The sequence below is a fragment of the Oryza sativa genome, chromosome 5 (assembly GCF_034140825.1).
Source record: "Oryza sativa Japonica Group chromosome 5, ASM3414082v1".
NCBI classification, from domain to species: domain Eukaryota; kingdom Viridiplantae; phylum Streptophyta; class Magnoliopsida; order Poales; family Poaceae; genus Oryza; species Oryza sativa.
This window is the reverse complement of record NC_089039.1, coordinates 15070963-15090491: the sequence shown is the minus strand read 5'-3', so window position 1 is coordinate 15090491 and position 19529 is coordinate 15070963. Positions and strand designations below refer to the sequence as shown.

The 19529-nt window shown below is 43.2% G+C and overlaps 2 protein-coding genes and 1 long non-coding RNA gene across 3 annotated transcripts; 1 reads left to right on the top strand and 2 right to left on the bottom strand.

The window, feature by feature from the left end:
* Positions 1-3263: 3263 nt before the first annotated feature.
* Positions 3264-5373, top strand: LOC9266328 (uncharacterized). Its single transcript, XR_001545884.3, has 2 exons — positions 3264-3316; positions 3546-5373. It is a non-coding gene; the product is annotated as an uncharacterized lncRNA (long non-coding RNA).
* Positions 5374-9567: 4194 nt separating this feature from the next.
* On the bottom strand, positions 9568-12481 carry LOC4338414 (rhodanese-like domain-containing protein 7). The gene is made up of 5 exons (XM_015782343.3): positions 12093-12481; positions 11400-11651; positions 11214-11312; positions 10803-11096; positions 9568-10255 (listed from the first exon to the last, which is right to left on the bottom strand). Exons 1-5 carry the CDS (start codon positions 12453-12455, stop codon positions 9875-9877), a joined length of 1389 nt encoding a protein of 462 aa, XP_015637829.1. The 5' UTR covers positions 12456-12481; the 3' UTR covers positions 9568-9874.
* Positions 12482-16613: 4132 nt separating this feature from the next.
* On the bottom strand, positions 16614-18761 carry LOC4338413 (transcription factor WRKY45-1-like). The gene is made up of 3 exons (XM_015782108.3): positions 18340-18761; positions 17642-17746; positions 16614-17540 (listed from the first exon to the last, which is right to left on the bottom strand). Exons 1-3 carry the CDS (start codon positions 18645-18647, stop codon positions 16973-16975), a joined length of 981 nt encoding a protein of 326 aa, XP_015637594.1. The 5' UTR covers positions 18648-18761; the 3' UTR covers positions 16614-16972.
* Between the last annotated feature and the right edge of the window lie 768 nt (positions 18762-19529).

The window sequence follows — 19529 nt, the reverse complement described above, 5'->3', positions numbered from 1 at the left end:
CACGACTGCTGTGTATATACGGGCAGCGTATTTCTCCAATGGGTCAGCGTCTATTCTACAAAAAGGGACCGAATTGATAGACTTAGCGTCCAACTGAGCCTCCTTCTTACGCAGACGTTGTATGCACAACTTAACATGTTTGACTAAGTACATTAGTGACATGTTTCTCTTCAGAAGGGTGTGAAGCTTTGAGTTTAGTGAGTCACTACGTTGGTTGCTGCGCATAACCAACAAGTATTTCCCATCTGTATAGGCAGCTGCCCACTTCTCCCTTAGTCGGTACATCAGAGCGATCCATTGACCATTCCTCGTGCCTCCATTCTCCTTAAATTCAGCCCAACGTCTCTCGAACTCATCCTCATCCATACTCTCATAAATTAATTTTCTTAGCTCATCGAGTTTTGGCTTACGAAGGTGACGACTCATATTCTCCTCTATATGCCAAGTACACAATCTATGGTAAGCACCCGGCATTACCTTATTGATAGCCTTCGCCATTGCTAGGTCGCCATTGGTAATTAATGATTTTGGATGCACTTGACGCATTGCCTCCAAAAAAGTCTCAAGGAGCCAACAGTAAGAGTTGACAGTCTCATTGGATAGAATTCTGCACCCAAAAATTGTTGTACTTCTATGGTGGTTAACTCCTATGTAAGGAATGAAAAGGAAGATTGTACTTGTTCACACGGTAAGTGCTATCGAAAATAACGACACCACCAAAAGCAGCATAGTCTAAACGTGATTCAACATCTGCCCAAAACACATTCCTAAGACGCCCTCCCTCATCCGTGGTGTATTTGAAGAAAAAATCTATATCTTCTTTTTGCTTCCTTGTTAGATATTTCAACACATCTTCAGCATCACGACCCTTGATATTCTTCATCTCATACCGAGTAAAGAAATTATAAAGGTCCTTCCTCACAAAACCAACCTCGTCTGACTCATCGTGGTTATTCTCCATAACCTCCATGATTTGAAAGGGTCTAAGGCCACTCATGCGAAGCTCAACCGCTTGGGCTTTCTTAGAATCACTCATCACACGATGAACTCCTAAAAAAGCAACATGGTAAGGATTTGCAAGTTCGTGCGTATGTTGGTTATCAAACTCCTGAACAAACCACACACCCTTCTCCTCGTTCCAGTCAATCTCAATCTTAGCTAAGTAACCACAGCGGATCAGTGCCCGTGGCTCCCTTTTCTGGTCTGTCCTCTCAAAGTGCTTCAACTCTCTTCACATGAGCATACGAATTGCCTCCATATAATCTCAGCGTCCTTCCGCTTCAAGTTGTTTTTTCTCACACTGAAACTCTTCCCCTTTGCATAGTCTAAATAGAATTTGTAACTTTCCTCCTCGCTTGAAAAAACCACAGTACCTATCATTTTATACTCTTCCTGATCCTCTAGGCTCACATAGCTCGAAGACATTATGTCAAACCTCACCTACGGAAAAGTAAAAAAACAAACAGAAAAAGCACCCAAATATAAGCTTATGTCCTTTATACCTCATAAGTATAAAAAAAAGAACAACCATCAACTGCATAAATACATTGCCACTCTAGAACAATTACTATAGTTCCCCCACAATGGCTGCAAATTCTGTATGTACGATAAAAGAACTAAGGCAAGCACTAATAAATTAATTCAATGTACTACTAGTAGTACTGATGAACTATCTGGAAATGCTGGATGCTTTAACCAGTTGACAAGGCAAGCATTTGGGAGAAAAGATCAAATATCAATTGCACAAGATATGATTTAACTTCTCACCTTTGCTGAGGTTAATTGCTGGACTTACATCAGTAACACATCAATTGCTGCAAACTGTTTTGAGAGGAATTTCAAGTGACAGGTGTATTTTATTTGCATCTCGAGACCAAAATTATTGTTCAGTTTTATTTCAAAAAAATATTGCTGTTCAGTTTCACCGTTCATGCTTACAACTCAACATACAAAATCGATTTAATAAATCTCCTATTCGATTTAACATCAGCTAATGTAGATTCTCTAGTATAGTTACAAGCTAGTATACACAGCCATTTACAAGCAAGTATATGCATTTATAAAGGAAAAATTCAGACAAGTTCACCACTAAGGAGAGGAAGGGGAACATAAAGTCAGGTTGGGGGGGCATGGGAGGAGTGGATACCTGATGATTTCCCCGCGCCCAGCCGCTGGCAGCGCCGCCGGCCGCGCCGCCGCCTGCCGGTGCCTGCCTCCGACCAGATGCGAACCGAAGGGGGAGGGGGGAGAGGGCCGGGCCGACGGACGGCAACGGAAGGGGTGAGGGAGACGTACGGCGACGGAGGGAGAGGAGACAGCGGCGAGGGCAGGGAGGGCGGGGGAGGCGGACGGCGACGGAGGGGGGCGGAGAAGGCGACGCGGGCAGAGGAGACGGACGGCGACTGAGAAGGCGGACAAGGCGGCGACAGCGAGCGAATACGGACGGCGACGGATGCGGGCAAGGCGGCGAGGCCAGGGAAGGAATAGCTTGACGGAGTCCACACCTGCGATGCGAACCGAACAAAACATCCCATACCAAAATTACCCCTAAAGGATATTAGAAGATTACTTACCTACCATTTAAAATAAACGGTCCAGATTAATTCTACTCGGAGTAGAATACTTCAAGTATATTGCACCGGAGCATCGCTGGTTTACATAGAGATAGGATATCTATGTGTGCTTATGGAGGTGAGTATGCACGTATATATATAATCGTCAATGTTTGCCACAACAATTATATTTACCGCTACGCATTTTTTTCTTAGTTTTTATAAACTCCCAGCCTCTACGGAGATGCACACGACTGCCCGTTACATTTATAAGATGAACACTGTTGTGGTAAACTAATTAATCTTGGACTCTGCTAGAACCTAACACGAAACAAAATAGAACTCTAATGCCAGGTCACCCGTGATAGTTTGTGGTACCATTGCCACCTACCTTTAAGTCATATCTGGGGAGAAGACCCAACAAAAACTTGTCACCAGATGGTGCATCATCTACCCTTATTTTAATCACTTGGTGATGCCTAATGACACCCACACATAATTCCTAATTTTCCTGAAGAAAAAGAGGAGCAAAAGACTTAAGTTGGAGCCATAAAGAGGAACAGGAATGCAAGCATCTTAATTGAGGCATCTCTCCTTGTCTCCCTATTGGAGCCTTGGAAAAGCTTCCCTCACCTGTAGCCTGAATTTTAGCCTCTCTCTCCATCTGCAGTTAACATATATACAAACCTGGCTTTGCAAGAATCCTTTTTTGTGAGGCTTGCTGCCAATTTGAGGGCTCAAAGTAGTGCTCCATCCAACTAAAGGTATCATCAAAGGTTCTAGCTTATCTCTCTCTCTCTCTCTCTCTCTCTTGCTTACTTATGCCTCTCTCATGTTCTTTGATACATCTTAATTGGTTTATGAAAAAAAAGCCATCCTCTTCAATTCTTCATCATCATGCTAGCTAGCTAGGATCATAATAGCATGATTTGAGCAATTGAGTGTGCTAATTCATCTTGTATGCTTCTTGTTTATTTTCTCCTTTCATTTCAGGTTTTGGAGGTAATCAGATTCAGAGCAAAGGGAAGAACAGCTAAATAGAACAGAAGAAATGGCTAGGAGGAAGAGCAATCCCCACAAAGGAAGAGGAGATGAGGAGTACCCCATGGTGGCATATGCTTGCTGCCCCTGCTATGTGCTCAGCTCTGTCATCAGAGGGATTGGGAGGTGCCTCTTTGTGGCCTGCTACCCTGCCATACAATGCTGTGGCCTTGATGAGTGCAGGCACCACCACACCACCACCCAGCTCAGCCACTTCAGATGACCACAGCAATAATTCCATCCATTAAGTATGGCATCTCAATCATCACCAATTCTTTCTTCTCTTCTTTCTCACACACTGGGGTTCAGTAATCATATGGAGTTCTTGATTAAAGAGAGCTGTCCATATTTGATTTCATACATGATGAAAGTCCTTTTGCTGGTTTTGCTGTAATTTTTCCAGTAGAAAGAAAGGCGTGTTGCCCTAAACCAATAGGAGTTAGAAGAGTAAATGAGAAGAATTACATGTTCTAATAAGCTATTTTGTCTCTTACAAGTTATTCAGAAAGTGGTTCTACGGTTGGTGGCTCGTAGCTACTTTTTTCTGATAATATTGCGAGTGTGCGTGCTGACAGATACGATGTATATATGATACTATAATTATATTACTAAATTATAATGTCACAATTGTAAAATTGAAAAATATGGTTATAGCCTGTTAGGATCGATATCGATCTAAACCTAACGGTTACCATCCTGACAATATAGGATTTGGTATTTTGGTATGCGTTTTTAGCTACTGAACATGTCCTGGTCAACAGAAGAAACGTGTGCGTCTACTGCCTACTCCCTCTGTCCCAAAATAAGTGCAGTTTTACACTATTCACGTTCAACGTTGGACCGTTCGTCTTATTTAAAAAAATTTTATGATTAGTATTTTTATTGCTATTAGATGATAAAACATGAATAGTACTTTATGCGTGACTAAATATTTTTAAATTTTTCATAAATTTTTCAAATAAGACGGAAGGTCAAACGTTAAGCACGGATATCCACGGCTACACTTATTTTGGGACAAGTAGTACTTGGTAGGCAATTGGCATGTTCAGAGTTTCAGCAGGTGAGGGTGTCACGCAACAGAAGAGATTTCAGAGTCCTAACTTTCAGAGAACCCTTCTTATGCTGTCATTGAGCTGGAGTTTTGTTGTTGACATCCTGTATATATAGACTAATCAAAATCAAGGAAATGGCCATGACTAAAGCAATATGGACTGTGGAAATAGATAGGAAATCCATTTCCACTCTGAATTTTTCAAGGCTCTCAGAAAGCACAACAGTGTCTGGCTGGCGGATTTTCTATCTTAATCCCCTACATGCTTTGCATATATATTTGAAGTATAAATAATTTGTCCAATTCTTCACATCGGCATTGTTTGATTGATAAATGGAGATCATTGGATTAGACTTAGTCCTCTGGTATTGAAAGCTAAAAGGCCCAAGGAGTCAAGGAGAGATTTGGAGTACAGAAGAGAAACCATCTTATGTTTTTAACTTTTGAAGTAGTCATTTTCTGGGGGAGTTCCCTTTTCTTTTCTTTTCTTTTTTTTTTTTGGTTTTGAAAGATCGTTCTGGGGGAGTTCCTGCTCCTCATAATTTTCGCATGGTAGTGTGCTCTTGACTTTGCATGCTTGTCAAGTTGTGAGTTGTGACCAATTCACATCAGCAGCATTTGTCTCATTAGTTGTTCACAATATTGTCAGTTGTGCACTTGTGGGATGTTACAGTTAAAATATGTCTAATTGACAATATTTCTAAAGTGTCAATTGTGCGATGTTTGTAAGTTCTGTCTTACTACAACATTTCTACTAAATGAAATAAACTAACGGTGGTTTGTGGTGAACTTGCTACCCTCACCACCTCTTTAGTTGATGTCTTTTTTGGGGAAGACATGTAATTTTTTGTGCATTTGCCATAATAGCGTGTTATTCATGAATTTTTGGTTGAGAAGTATATATGATTTCTCCTAGAAATTATATAAAACTTGTCAAATTTAAATTTTATAATATATTTCTTAAAATCCATTGCAATGCATGGATATTTGGCTAGTTGAATCGTGATGAACATATTCTGAGAAAAACCGTAATTTCTGTAAAATCAACGGGGTTCAATCAGAAAACTGAAAGTAGAAACATGATTAGATATGCTCATAATAGTTGAGACTATTATTTTTCCTTGGAGGCTTGAACAATATTGGTAGTTTAAATATTCATAAGCAATTTCTTTTTTTCGTTATAAACTGCATCCCTTGCGGCAAGTTTACAGAGGAAACCATGGATGCTACTCGGCCTTGGACATGCAAATGGCAAAAAAATCAGGATGCAAATACTGAGCTAGCCTGAATAGGGCCTCTTTGGCACAGCTCCAGCTCCACCCCTCCTGGAGTTGGAGCTGTACCAAACAGGCCCTACAAATAGCTCTCGCGCTCAATGTGATCAGGGTTTACAATATTGTTTAGGCATAAAAACCACTCCCTGTTGATTTCGTCAATAACTATTACAACCATGGCAAAATCAGAATAAAATCATCGGGGATCCAATACATACTAATTATCTAATTACTGACTAATATACTAATTAACATGGTATAATTTAGTCAGAATCAGCTAATCTATCCGAGATTTTGTCACCCCGGGGTAGTATAACGTAGGTACACCCTTTACGAGTGGTTATCGGCGAAAACCGATGCATTTTGAACAAATTTTAGTTTGAATTTTGTTTCGAGTGGCTCTTATATAAAGGCAGTGCGGCTCGCACTAACCAAGTGGTTATAATCGATATTGTAAAGGGTGTGAATGTGTGATTATACCGTCATCTTAATATAGCATGATTTTTTTTCTTTTGCTGACTAATAGGTCTAACGCTCCTAGAATAAAAAAGCATCAAATGGTGTGTACAATTAGAATATGCCGTGTGTTTAACACCATCAACAACTAACGATGGGAAAGTTCCAACCAAATGTACGACGTATAGACGTACTGATGATGATGCTGGTAGGTCAACGGTCATGGCCAGCCTCGTCGCCAGAGGAACACATAATCCGGGAAGCAGATCCAAGATCAGTGACATGGCCATGGACATGGAGCCATAGTAGTGTCGTTATGAATCTCTGATCATTATGGTCATGATCTTCAGATGCCATCATGCATCTCAACAATTTCAGTTATATATACAAGCTACTTTTGTTATGAAAGAAAATGATCGAACGTTCGCCGAGTGGAGAATGTTGTTGCAGAAAAACCGCTCTGTTTCGGGTGATATTCATACGAAAATACTAGTATTAACGAATATCTGCTCCGAATGTTTCACCCGGGGTTAAAATTTGCTACTCCAAGTCTCCAATAACTATGTTCTCTGATAACAAAATTTGGGGTCGATGTGGATTAATTTCCTACCAAAATTTGACCTACTAAAATTTGGGTAAGGTAGCAGACTATGCACCTCTATCAAAAAAAAAACCACCTTTGTCATAATTTTGGGTTTACCCATAAACTTATGTCTTATGGGTATATTTTGGCAACAATCCAAATCAATATTTTCAACTCTACTCTACCAAAACTTTGATAGTTAAAACTTGTCCAAGATTTTGAATCCAAATAGCCTCTTGATGACCAATCACCATTAGTAGCCCTCTGGATTCCTTGGCAGGCTATTCTGTTCTATTTTGACGCGAGCTTGCAGCGGCACAAGTTAGCCAGCCGAGGGAAACGTGCGAAAACTACACACGAGCAACACCATCAGCCACTAAAAATAACAGTACTACTATTACTGTATACTCCATATTACATACTTCCCATTTTCAAAGTAAACTAACCTAGAATTAGATAAAATATTATCTAGTTCATTAATCTAGACATGTAATATTTATTTTCTAGACGTGTACTATTTATGTCTAATCTTATCATAGGTTTATTTATTTTAGAACAAACAAAATACTCCCTCCGTTTCAAAATATTTGACACCGTTGACTTTTAGCACGTGTTTGACCGTTCGTCTTATTAAAAAAAATTTATAAAATATGTAAAACTATATGTGTACATGAAAGTACATTTAACAATGAATCAAATGATATGAAAAGAATAAATAATTACTTAAATTTTTTGAATAAGATGAATGGTCAAACACGTACTAAAAAGTCAACGGTGTCAAACATTTTGAAACGGATGGAGTAGATTCTTTCTCAACATCGCACGATCACATTGACATACCTGTTGATTAAGTGGGAACCGTGAGATCTAGACTAATACCTACTCTTATACCTGGATCCACCTTATAACTCAAAGAGGTACTTCCTCCGTCTCACAATACTTCTCTTTCTAGGTTGTTTAGCACAAATTAAGGTTTGAGAAGTAAAAACTATATTGCCCCTTATTTGAATAGAAGCAAGAGAGTGGAGAGGATAGAATGGGCAAACATTTGAATTGGAGGTAATTGATGTAACAGGTAATACTACCAAGTGACAAAGTATTATAGGATAAAATTTAATAAAAAAACAACTATTTTGGGACGGAGAGAGTATTATACATCGAGGGTGCCATAAGAGCAGGTACAATAGCAAGCTATTAGTCAGCTATAAACATATTTTAATAAAATAAAAGATGAGAGAGAAGAGCAGCGGACTATAGATCTGTAGCCAGCTGCAGCACGGACTCCAAGACGCAGTGTACGTATGATAGGTGGGACTATATATTAATAATATAGTAAGCAACTATTGTATGAATTGGCTATTAGATTAGCTATAGATGAACTGGTGGAGCTAGTAGTGGACTGTACTACTCCCTCCATCCCTAAATGTTTAACACCGTTGACTTTTTTAAAAATGTTTGACCGTTTGTCTTATTAAAAACTTTTGTAAAATATGTAAAACTATATGTATACATAAAATATGAACTATATGTATACGTAAAAGTATATTTAACAATAAATTAAATGATAGAAAAAGAATTAATAATTACTTAAATTTTTTAATAAGACGACCAGTTAAATATATTTAAAAAATTCGATGGTGTCAAACTTTTATGGATGGAGCGAGTATTAAACTTGCTCTAAGTCGCACAGAGTGAGATGAACACAAACACAGCTACATTAGACGGCGGTGGCGACGCCGGCGACGGTCCACCCGGCGGCGGCGGCGACGTCGGTGCCCTGCGGACGGCGGTGCGGCGGCAGGAACCTGAAGAGGCGGCCGTTGGACGGAGCGGCCGGCATCTCTCCGCTCTGCCTTTGGTCAGTGTGCCCAAAGCTCAGACTCACTGGACGAGAGAGCACAAGAAATGCTTGCAACACAGACAACGCTTGGAGAGCTCAGCTGTTGTGTTGGGATTGGGACTTTTAACATGCGAGACTATCGAGAGCTTCTCATCCTCTCCAGCGTCTTCTTCCGTCGTGTAAGGTTACTGCTTCGAATCTTCTCTAGGATAAGCTTGACGCATATGCTATACCAAAAGGTTGACGTGTCGTGACATCTTCTCACCCCACGAGTCCACAATAGATTGCTCTATAACTTACTCCCTCAGTCTAAAAAAACCAAGACCTGGTTTAGTTTCCAACTTTTTCTTTAAACTTTCAACTTTTCTATCTCATCAAAACTTTCCTATACACATAAATTTTCAACTTTTCCGTCACATCGTTTCAATTTCAATCAAACTTCTAATTTTGACGTAAACTAAACACACCCCAACTTAAACTTAGAAGGGGTCCCTCCTAGTACAACGAATCTGGATAACCTAGGAGAGGTCACGTGCCTTCCTAGGTTGGCTTTTTTTTTTTGGACGGAGGGAGTACGGAGTCCCTCTTAGTGTAATATCTCAGTATCTCTACTTCATTAACCTTCCCAGTAAAAAAACATACTGAGGATTGGTAATTTGAAATTTCATTGAGAATAGCTTCTGCAGCTTCATGCATGTTACAGTTCCGAAAAACAATCAGAAAGTCACTATAGAAACTAAGCAATGCAAACTCAGACAGTCATACAAATATGTTCCATCCAAACCGATATCTCGGTGCCTCTTTAGCTCAGCGCATAATTATTCATGAAACTGCTGCAACTCATAAGAGTAACTGCTGTTTTTACAATTAGAACCAGATGGAACAAACAACGGTGCTACCGAAAAACAACTTCAAGCTTTATCGTAAGGCTACATAAGGGACCAAGACATAATCTGGAAGACTACAAGAAAGGTGCAAAAGAAGACGCGGCTGATACAAAAGGATCCCTCGCTTCGTCAGCAAAACGTCAATCAATCAGAAGTGGTAATGGAACAAGTTTCAGTTACCCAGTTTGAGTTAGACTGAGCTCGACAACTGTTTGGGCTCTTCAGCTGTGTGATTAGCTTCCAGCCTTTTTGGACTTCTTCCTTTATCAGGGCCGCCAATAACTCCCCATGTCTCAAACTGTCTCTGCCGTGCCCTTGCCCTTTCCTTCTCCTCCTCGGATTTGGTTGCAAAGCAATATGGACATGATACACCATACTCCCACTCAGGAGATTCCATGTCTTCATCACTAACTGGTTTCTTACATCCATAACAAAGTTTGTGGGTTCCTTGGGCTAATCCGTGCTCCACTGAGACACGTTTGTCAAACACAAAGCATTCACCCTCCCACAAGCTTTCTGCCTTGGGGATTTCCTCTAGGTACTTCAATATCCCACCCTCCAAGTGATAAACCTGACATGAGCAGCTTATTAAACCTACTAAGTATATATTACCAATTAACCATGTCAAGGACAATTTCAGAAACCATAGTGTGTGTGTGTGGGAGAGAGAGAGAGAGAGAGAGAGAGAACTGTTGATAGCAAAAATTTGATGCATTAAACATCTATCACATATTAAGGTAATCTTTTTTAACATTACCTATATTTTCACTATGACCTAAGCTAGGGGAGAATCTAGTGATGAAGCACAATTAGTGCACACAAGGGCAAAGTGTCTCGCTTTAAGAATTTTTCATTATTTTCATTGTTGATTTGATATCCAAACCTAAAATTTTGTACTATATATCTAGCCCCATAACATGATACTATTGTGGTGAGGACATTGATCACAAGAAACTGCACTCAATGCAAGAGTCAACTGAGGGGAAATTGATTTTCAAGAATGTAGTAAATGATAACACATCTATTTATTTGATGAATTCAAAGAATGGGATACTCCTAAAAATCTTGATATGGAATTAATCGGAACAATATAACACAGAAAAGCCTTCATGATTTACCTCTTTAAAGCCCTTGCTAAGGAGGAAACTTGATGCCTTTTCACATCTTATGCCACCAGTGCAATACATAGCAACTCGTGGTAACTCTTTGGGTTTGCTTGAATTCACATCTTCCGACTGTCTGCCAATTGTATTGTCATTATTTTCTGAGCACAGTTGACTGTCAGATTCAGCCAATTGAAACTGATCATCAACCCAAGATGGGAACTCTCTGAATGAGTTCGTACATGGATCAACAGCTCTCTTAAATTTTCCTATGCGTATCTCATACATGTTGCGCACATCAATAACAACCTGCCACATGGATAATGTAAATGAACCATGCAGACATGGAACAAAATTCATTACTGGAATTGAATTAAACACATACGAGTGGGACACATAAATCTCTGCAATGAGTGAAACACTCACAGTATCTGGGTCACTTATCAATGCATTCCAGTCTTTTGGCTTAACATATTTTCCAACTGTTTTAGTTGGCATGACACCGGGATCTCCAAGTGCGACTATCTGATAAATGGCCAACAAAGCAGAACAAGCAGAATAATCAGACAATTGAAAAATCCAGTAACTGTCATGCATTCTAAACCAACTTACCTCCTTTTTCAATTTCACACGGACATGATCCCACCGGAAGGGTGCATCTTCCCCAGCACCAACAGGAGATTGACTGGTATGTCCATGATGGATAGCCTCGTCTTCCGGAGTAACAGGAGACTGGATCATCCGTAACCCTTTCAAGCGGTCGTCTGATTGAATGAAGTTCAAGACTTTCTCCACAGCTTCTGGTGTTCCACATATACTACCATTGATCCCTTCCGGCGCAAGGATAATACCACCTGAAACACGCTGAACAGCATCAGCCAGCCCAACATGTGAGAGTTGGATTTCACAAAACAGTCAATACATAAACCGCATTAGTCAACTCCATCACGGTGTGAACAGCACCATTCAGTACTGTCACTAAGCACAGCAAATTTGGAAGTTGAAAATTTGTGACAAGTCAACAATAGCATCGAGTAAAACGGTTCATCCACACATAGCATTGCAACTTAGCACCTGAATGAATCGAAATCTGCTAAGCAATCCACGAATTAAAGAATATAAGCAATCATTTCACATCCACCATAAGCAGTCATTTGCTAAGCAATGCATGAACTAAAGAATAAGCAACCGTATCACATCCTCCATAAGCTTTAAAGCTTATCCAATAATAAATGTGTATCCACTACACTGGATGAAGTGATTGTTAAGCCTTATCCGTGGCTAACTGGATGATGAAGCGCTCACCAACTCCTCGCAGAGCTCCTTGAGCGGCCACCGCAGCTCGGCGTGGTCGGGGAAGTCGGCGAACCTGTAGAAGGAGACCACCACCAGCTCCGAATCACCAGCATCCAGTGTAGCCCCATCCCCACCGGCGGCGGCCGCGGCGAAGCCCCTGCCGTGCGGCGGCGGGGGAGCGCGCGGGCCCTCCAGCTGCGGCATGAGGCGGACGCGACGGCAGAGCACAGGAGGTGGCCCCGGTACCAGCGAGGCGACAGCGGGGAGGACGAGGAGGCGGCGGCGGCTGCGCGCGGCGACCGTGGCGGCGCGGCGGGCGGCGGCGGCGGCGGCGGCTTTGGAGAGCGCGGCGAGTGGTGGGGAGGGCAGCATTTGGGCTTGGGGGGATGTAGGGGGACAGGTCAAGTTTGCGAGAGCCTTTGCTTTATCTGTGATTTTGGGCCTTGCGAGCTGTGGGCTTTAGGCCGGCCTAGTAAGGTTTGGAGTCGCATCTGATATTGGGCTTTAGGTCGGCCTTAGAGCAGCTCCAATGTAAAGACAAAATCGAACCTTGGACAGAAGAATCGAACAGAGTACACTGTGAGACTCGAACCATATGTGTCAGTGAAAAAATCGACTACTACAAAGGAGTCGAACATAACCGAATAAAAAAAAGTTTTCACTGAGTTACGTGAGAGAGGCGGACCAGAATGAGGTTGAGATTTTCTTTAGATGCGGGTCCCACTGGGTCCCACATATCGATTACTACACTGCAAAGATCGAATCGAAATTTCGTTCGATCATGCGTTTCACGCGTCGACCTTATACACTACAGATGCTCTTAGGAGGACGATGGAGGATGGTGGACGGATATGCATACTGTATTTTTTTATTTTTATATTTATTTTTTAAAAATTCCTGTTTCAAAATTTTACAAAACTATACTTCTCCCACCCTCACCTTGGACGATGCATATAAATCGCCATAGGGGAGTGTGGGGAATGTGACGTTGCAGGCAAGGAGAGGGGCGCGCCGCGGTCTTTTGGTATGCGGCCGGCAATTTTATCGCCAGGAGGAAGCCGCCTGTAAAATATGCACGACCGGCATCTCCCCAGCCTACCATGTTATATAAATTGTCTTAGGGGAGCGTGATTTATATTCCTTGCCCACCCCTAGGGTGATCTATTCTTTGTAGTTGTTTTTTTAATTAAAATGTTTGAATTAATGGGGTATTATTTATTATTTTTATTGGAATTGTTGGTTTCATCTCTTTGCCGCAATTTCTTTGCCCTTGTAAGACAGCACCGGTTGACGTTGCTACAAGACTGAATGCTAGTTAGAGGAAGAGCACTGGCAGATGGCGAAGAAATTGTTGTTTCCGAAGAATCGGGCTTGAGCTTGTTTACGGACCTCTTATATGTCGTTCATGCACGTACTGCAACTTCGCGCTCCTTCATATACTCTGTTTGCGTTTCAGCTTCAGGTTACTTTTCTGCCATCATATGTTGGATTGATCGGGCCTGCTCACTTTGATGCCATTTTCAACCATACCATCTTTTGGCAAAGTTGCCCAAAAAAAATAACTACGTTTAGTTTGTTGCCAAATTTGCTAAATACATAATAAATTCTGCCAAAATTTTGGTAATATTGACATCTTGTCAAAAGTTTATTTTGGCTACAATCTGAACAGGCCCATCATATCTATCCACAAAGTGAATCCACACCTCCTTAACTGTCCTGAGGAATAAATCTATTTAGTGAATAGGATAGGTATACTAAGCAAACACGAGCGCAAAATGGAAATAAGTAATTCATTTTTAAAAATATCATTGAAAAAGTAGTTTAAAAAATCATATAAATTAATTTTAAAATTTTATAACTAACACTTAATTAATAATACGCTAATAAGTCATCTCGTTTTACGATGGGAGATAAGTTCCCAAGTTTTCAGACTCTTTGCAACCAATCACTACACTGGCCAAGGTCACCTGTGACGGTCCCAAACCCTCACCTTTAACGGCTTTGAGCATGGTCAGTGATCAGTGGTCACTGGTGAGTCCAGTCACCTTTGACGGATGGCCGACCATCACAAGTGACACCCACCTCTGACGGACAAGTTACTAGAAGACCATCAGAGGTGTTGGTCTCCGCTAGCCTAGGGCCAGTTAGGACTCTCACAAGTGACTCATCTCTGACGGCCCTTTAAATAAAGGCCGTCAGAGGTGATGGTCTCCGTATATAGAAGTTGCCACAGGTGATTTACCTGTGACGGGCCCGAAAGTAAAGGCCCGTCATAGGTCACCTCTAACGTGCCTTTATTTGTTCTATATTAATATAGAACAAAATATTGCCAAACTGCTATGCTCGTGATAATGTGCACCAAAATAAAGATGATAAATCTGCTTAATTACATGACTAAGAGCAAGTACAATAGCGGACTATAAGCCAACTATAAACACATATGAGGAGATGAAAGAAGAGAAATGTGAGCAGTGGGCTACACATTTGTAACAGATCAGCTGTAGCACGGACTTTACGTAATATGTATACGTATGACAAGTGAGACAAGATATTAATAGTGTAGTATATATATTTATAGGTAACTATTGTATAAATTAGCTATTAAATTGACTATATATGATTTGGAGCTACTACCTAGTTGGCTATACTAACTCTAACAGCAGCACCGGCCTAGGATCGCCGGATTATCAACAGTAACAACCTTTTTTACGTAAAATAACAGAATTATTACAGAACTACAAAAATAATTAGAAATTTTGGGTCAGCAGGTGAGTCATAGTAGTTTTTACTAATACTATCGGGATTTCAAATATTTTAGCACACTACTAAAAACCAATTTTTATACTGTCAAAACTCATTTTCCATGGGATTGGGCTACCCGTCTGTCCAAAAGTGTGCTAAAATTGCTATTTTTCCATATGGGTATTTATGTCGTCCGCACACAAAATAAAATTTGTGAAAACAAAATAAAATTCCAAAAACCCATGCACCGCCGTTCGTCGTTGCCGCCACCGTCGATGTCGCCAAAGCCCGGTAGTAGCTCCTCATCATCATCGCCACAGTCTGTTGCTGCGCGCAAGGGGAGCTGGATCCACCGCCGCCGCGCTCCCCACCGCTGGATCCGCCGCCGTCGCTTTCCCCGTCGTTGGATCCGCCGCCGCCGTGCCTCCCCATCACCGAATCTGTTGCTGCTGCACCTCCCCCACCGCCGCACCTCTCGACTGCCACTCTTGCTCCCGTATCACCGTCGTTCCCCATCATGAGAATGAGATATAAAAATTTTGAAGATGCTAAGAAAGACAAACAAAAGGAAGATCAGACTTGTAGGCGAGTCTTTAATAGCCGCATTTTCACAGGTCTCTTATGCAACCGCATAAGAAAACATATTTTTTCATGTGGCTCTTGAACTGCTATAAAAATAATTTTACAGGCGGAGTAGTTATGACCCACCTATATAGTGGCAGTCTGATAGCAAAATCAGATTTAGGCCTTGTTTAGTTGGGGAAAATTTTTGGGTTTGGTTGTCACATCGGATATACGGACACATATTTTAAGTATTAAACGTAGTCTAATAACAAATTATAGATTCCGCAATGAAACTGCGAGACACATTTATTAAGCCTAATTAATCCGTCATTAGCAAATGTTTACTATATCACCACATTGTCAAATCATGGCACAATTAGATTTAAAAGATTTGTCTCGCAATTTATACGCAATCTGTCTAATTGATTTTTTTTCTATATTTAATACTCTATACATATATCCAAATATTCAATATGGCAACTTGAAAAGTTATGTTTCGGGAACTAAACAGGGCCTACCATGTCGAGATTGGTAAAATCAAACTTCGGCATCGTTGTGTTAATTAAGAAAGGACAAAAGTTTCAGATACGATTTTGCTATATATTCGTCGACAAATTTTCTCCCAAAAATTTAACAGATGTAATTATAGTATAATCGTAGTGTAATTACACTGTAACTTGCATGTAATTACACTGTAACTATAGTGTAACTTGTATATAACTTTCAAAAATCTCTCTGTAATATGTTATTTCGGTAAAATAGAGGTTGTGGGAACAAATTCTTACACATGTGTGTGCTGTGATTTTTTTTCTCCCTCACCAAAACAAATCTTGTAATAGATTTAACGATTCAAAATTACGTGAAACTTTTATACAAGTTACACTGTAGTTACATGCAAGTTACAGTGTAATTACACTATAATTGTATTATAATTATATCTGTCAAATTTTTAGAACAAAATTTGTCGCCAAATGTATAAGTGGTCCCTTTGGGATACAATGATTAGAGCTTGCAGGTACTTGAGCTCTCTGGGGAGTAGCTTGGCCTACTTCATCCAGAAATCGATCCATTGTGGAGGCCGATGTTATCTGGGCCCATATGACTGCGGACACGTGCGAGCCACAGCGTTGTATGATTGGCCTGACGGAAAGAACGGCATGTACAGTAAAGTCGTAGCCAAATGGCGAATCTTTCTACAGTTATGGCACAACATTTAGCAGAGGATTAGGCACGTGAAGCTATATGTTTTTTTTTTTCGAAAGCGGAAGAACAGGATTACATTGTACCCAAATCCTCTTCTCTTGCTTGTCACACAAAAAAGGTTAAGACCCCCAGCTCATAATCAAGAACCACATTACTACGTACTAATCGTGTTGTTACTTGCTAGCATGTCTGCAGCTTAAAGCTGAGACGACACATCAACAAGGAATTTACAAACTAATCTAGCCAGGCTAATTAGGAGTATCTTTGCAAGTTCCAAATTAAGATCCGCGCTGCCGCTAATTATTTCTGTACACACGCGTGGAATCCATCTTCTTTCGATCGTTTTACCCGGCCCGTGTCCATCCATGATTCTTCGGTGATCAAAAGCTCAAACCCATAATGTCGTCCAGATCGAAGACAACCTCGTCGTTCTTGAAGAACTCCATGCCGGCGACGGCGTCGTAGCTCCAGTGCAGGGAGGACGTGACATCGCCCTGGTCCGGCCCGAAGGGACCCGCGACTCCGCCGCCGCCGCCGCCGCCGCGCGCCGCGGAGCTGCCGGGCGTGAGGCTGCTCAGCACCTCCTCCTGGTCGGACGAGCCGACGCCGCCCTCCACCTTGAGCGGCTGCAGCAGCGGGCCCGGCGCGGTGACCGTGGTGATCGTGCTGGTCGTCGGCGCCGCGGCAGCGTCTACTGGCGCCGCCGGCGCGGCGACGAAGCTGATGAGGCGGGACCCCGCTTGGAGGCCGCCGCAGCCGTCGTCGTTGTCGCCGGCGGCGACCTGGTGGATGACGTGCGCCGCGATGATGGGGGCGGTGGCCGGGTCCCGGCAGGTGTGCTCGCCGATGTAGGTGACCCTGTAGCTCGCCGGGTCGTCGTCGCAGCGCTGCACCTGCCGCTGCGCCGTGCACAGCTGGTCGTACTTGTGCGTGCACCGGAAGTAGGCCCTGTACACGTAGCATACCCCAAACAACTCCTCGTCAGCGCGCAACGCATCCAACTGTACAGTCTCGAACACATTGTTTTTTGTCGGGACAAGTCTACTCACTTTGGGTGCTTGGAGTTTTGGATCTCCTTCTGCCCGTACTTGCGCCATGCCTGGCCGTCGTCGAGGTTCTTGACGACCACCGAATTCCCGGACGATTGCTGCGTCCTGCAATACGTACACACAAATCTTAGTACATTAAGGTATCGTTCGTTTAGGGGTGATAGGGAAGGTATCGTTCGTTTAGGGGTGATAGGGGAGATTGGCTCTCGTTTTCCGCGCGCACGCTTTTCAAACTATTAAACGGTACGTTTTTTGCAAAAAATTTCTATAGGAAAGTTGCTTTAAAAAATCATATTAATCTATTTTTAAAATTTAAAATAGTTAATACTCAATTAATCATGAGCTAATGGCTCACCTCGTTTTACGTATCTTCCCAATCTCCTCAATCCCCTTCTCAAACACTCCCAGGCTGTGTTTGAGGAGAAGGAAATAGAGAAGATTGGGAATATACGCAAAACGAGGTGAACCATTAGCGCATGATTTTATGATTTTGAAACTTCAAAAATGGATTAATATGATTTTTTAAAGCAACTTTCCTATAGAAAATTTATACGAAAAACGCACCGTATAGTAGTTTGAAAAGCGTGCGCGCGGAAAACGAGGGACAATCCCCCCTATCTTCCCTGAAAGAACGCAGCTAATTACACACAGATGATGCTATGCTTTGTGATGAGCTATGCTCTGGCCTTCGTTCTCACCTCCTGCGGCAGTTGGCCTTCCGGTCGGCGGCGGGGGCTTTCCTCTTCCCGCCGGCGCTGGCCCCGCCCCCGCAGGTGACCTCGCTCTGCACCTCCGACCCTTCTCCTCCGGCGGCGGAGACCGCCGCCTTGTCGAGCGCCCGCATCGCCCGGGAGAAGGTGTGGAGAATCTGGTCGACGAAGCGGCCGGCCTCCGGCGAGTCGCGGAGGAGCCCCTGCAGCTGCGCCGCCAGCTCCTTCCCCTTCTCCATGTCCTCCATCACCTGCGCGTACGCCGGCGCCGGCGCCGGCGACATCGATGACGTCATCCTCAATCCAAGCAAGCAAGCGCACACCCAGTGACTGACACTACACTGCCGCTGCCGCGCACTCTCGCACTCTCTCTTCCTCGCAGCTCAGCTGGTGATGGAGCTCAAAGCAGCAGGAGGCTTGGGGTGGAGGCAGGTCGGTATTTATGGCTACTCTGCTCACCTGGAGCGGATTGATCCGTCTCCATTTCTGTAGCCGAAGGAGATGATGCGTAGGCGCGGTCTACCGTCGATGACGCGTACCGTGTCAATGCCAGGTGGGACCGTGCGGCTACGCCCAGTGAGCGGCTCACGAGGGGTTTCCATGGACTGGGGCGCTCGCTGCGTGGGCGATGGGAAAAAGGGACGCGGCTCGGCACCACGCGAGAACCATAGACCCGGTTCACCGAATTGTGGCGGCCCACGCGGTGACTCGCGGTGAACGGCGCAGTTGAACCTCATGAACCGAGCGTACCCAATCCCCCATGCCGGTGTGAATGCACGAGGTGAGTGGGCCAGCGGGGGGGGGGGGGGGGCGGGGGCTTCACACCCGGCCCACGCCACAGTGGACGTAGCCCACCGCGGAAACCACGGGAGAGATCACACGGACATGTGGGCCAGTCCTGGAGGGGGTGGCCCGGCGCTCAGTGGACCGCGGTACGAGGAATTCGGGGGAGTTTTGGTGGTGGGGGCCACGAGAGATTATTTTAAAAAAATAAAAAAACTTGAGTTGCAAGTTCCTTCGTTGGGTGGGCATGTGGGAGTACGGGCAAGGGGGGAAGCATCGCCGAAGGAGAGGGGGGACGAGGGGACGACAACCGGATGACGTCACGGGGGCGACGTCAGCGAGGTGATCGATGCCGGGTTGGGGGGCAAATGAGGATGAGGAGGTGGTGGTGTGGT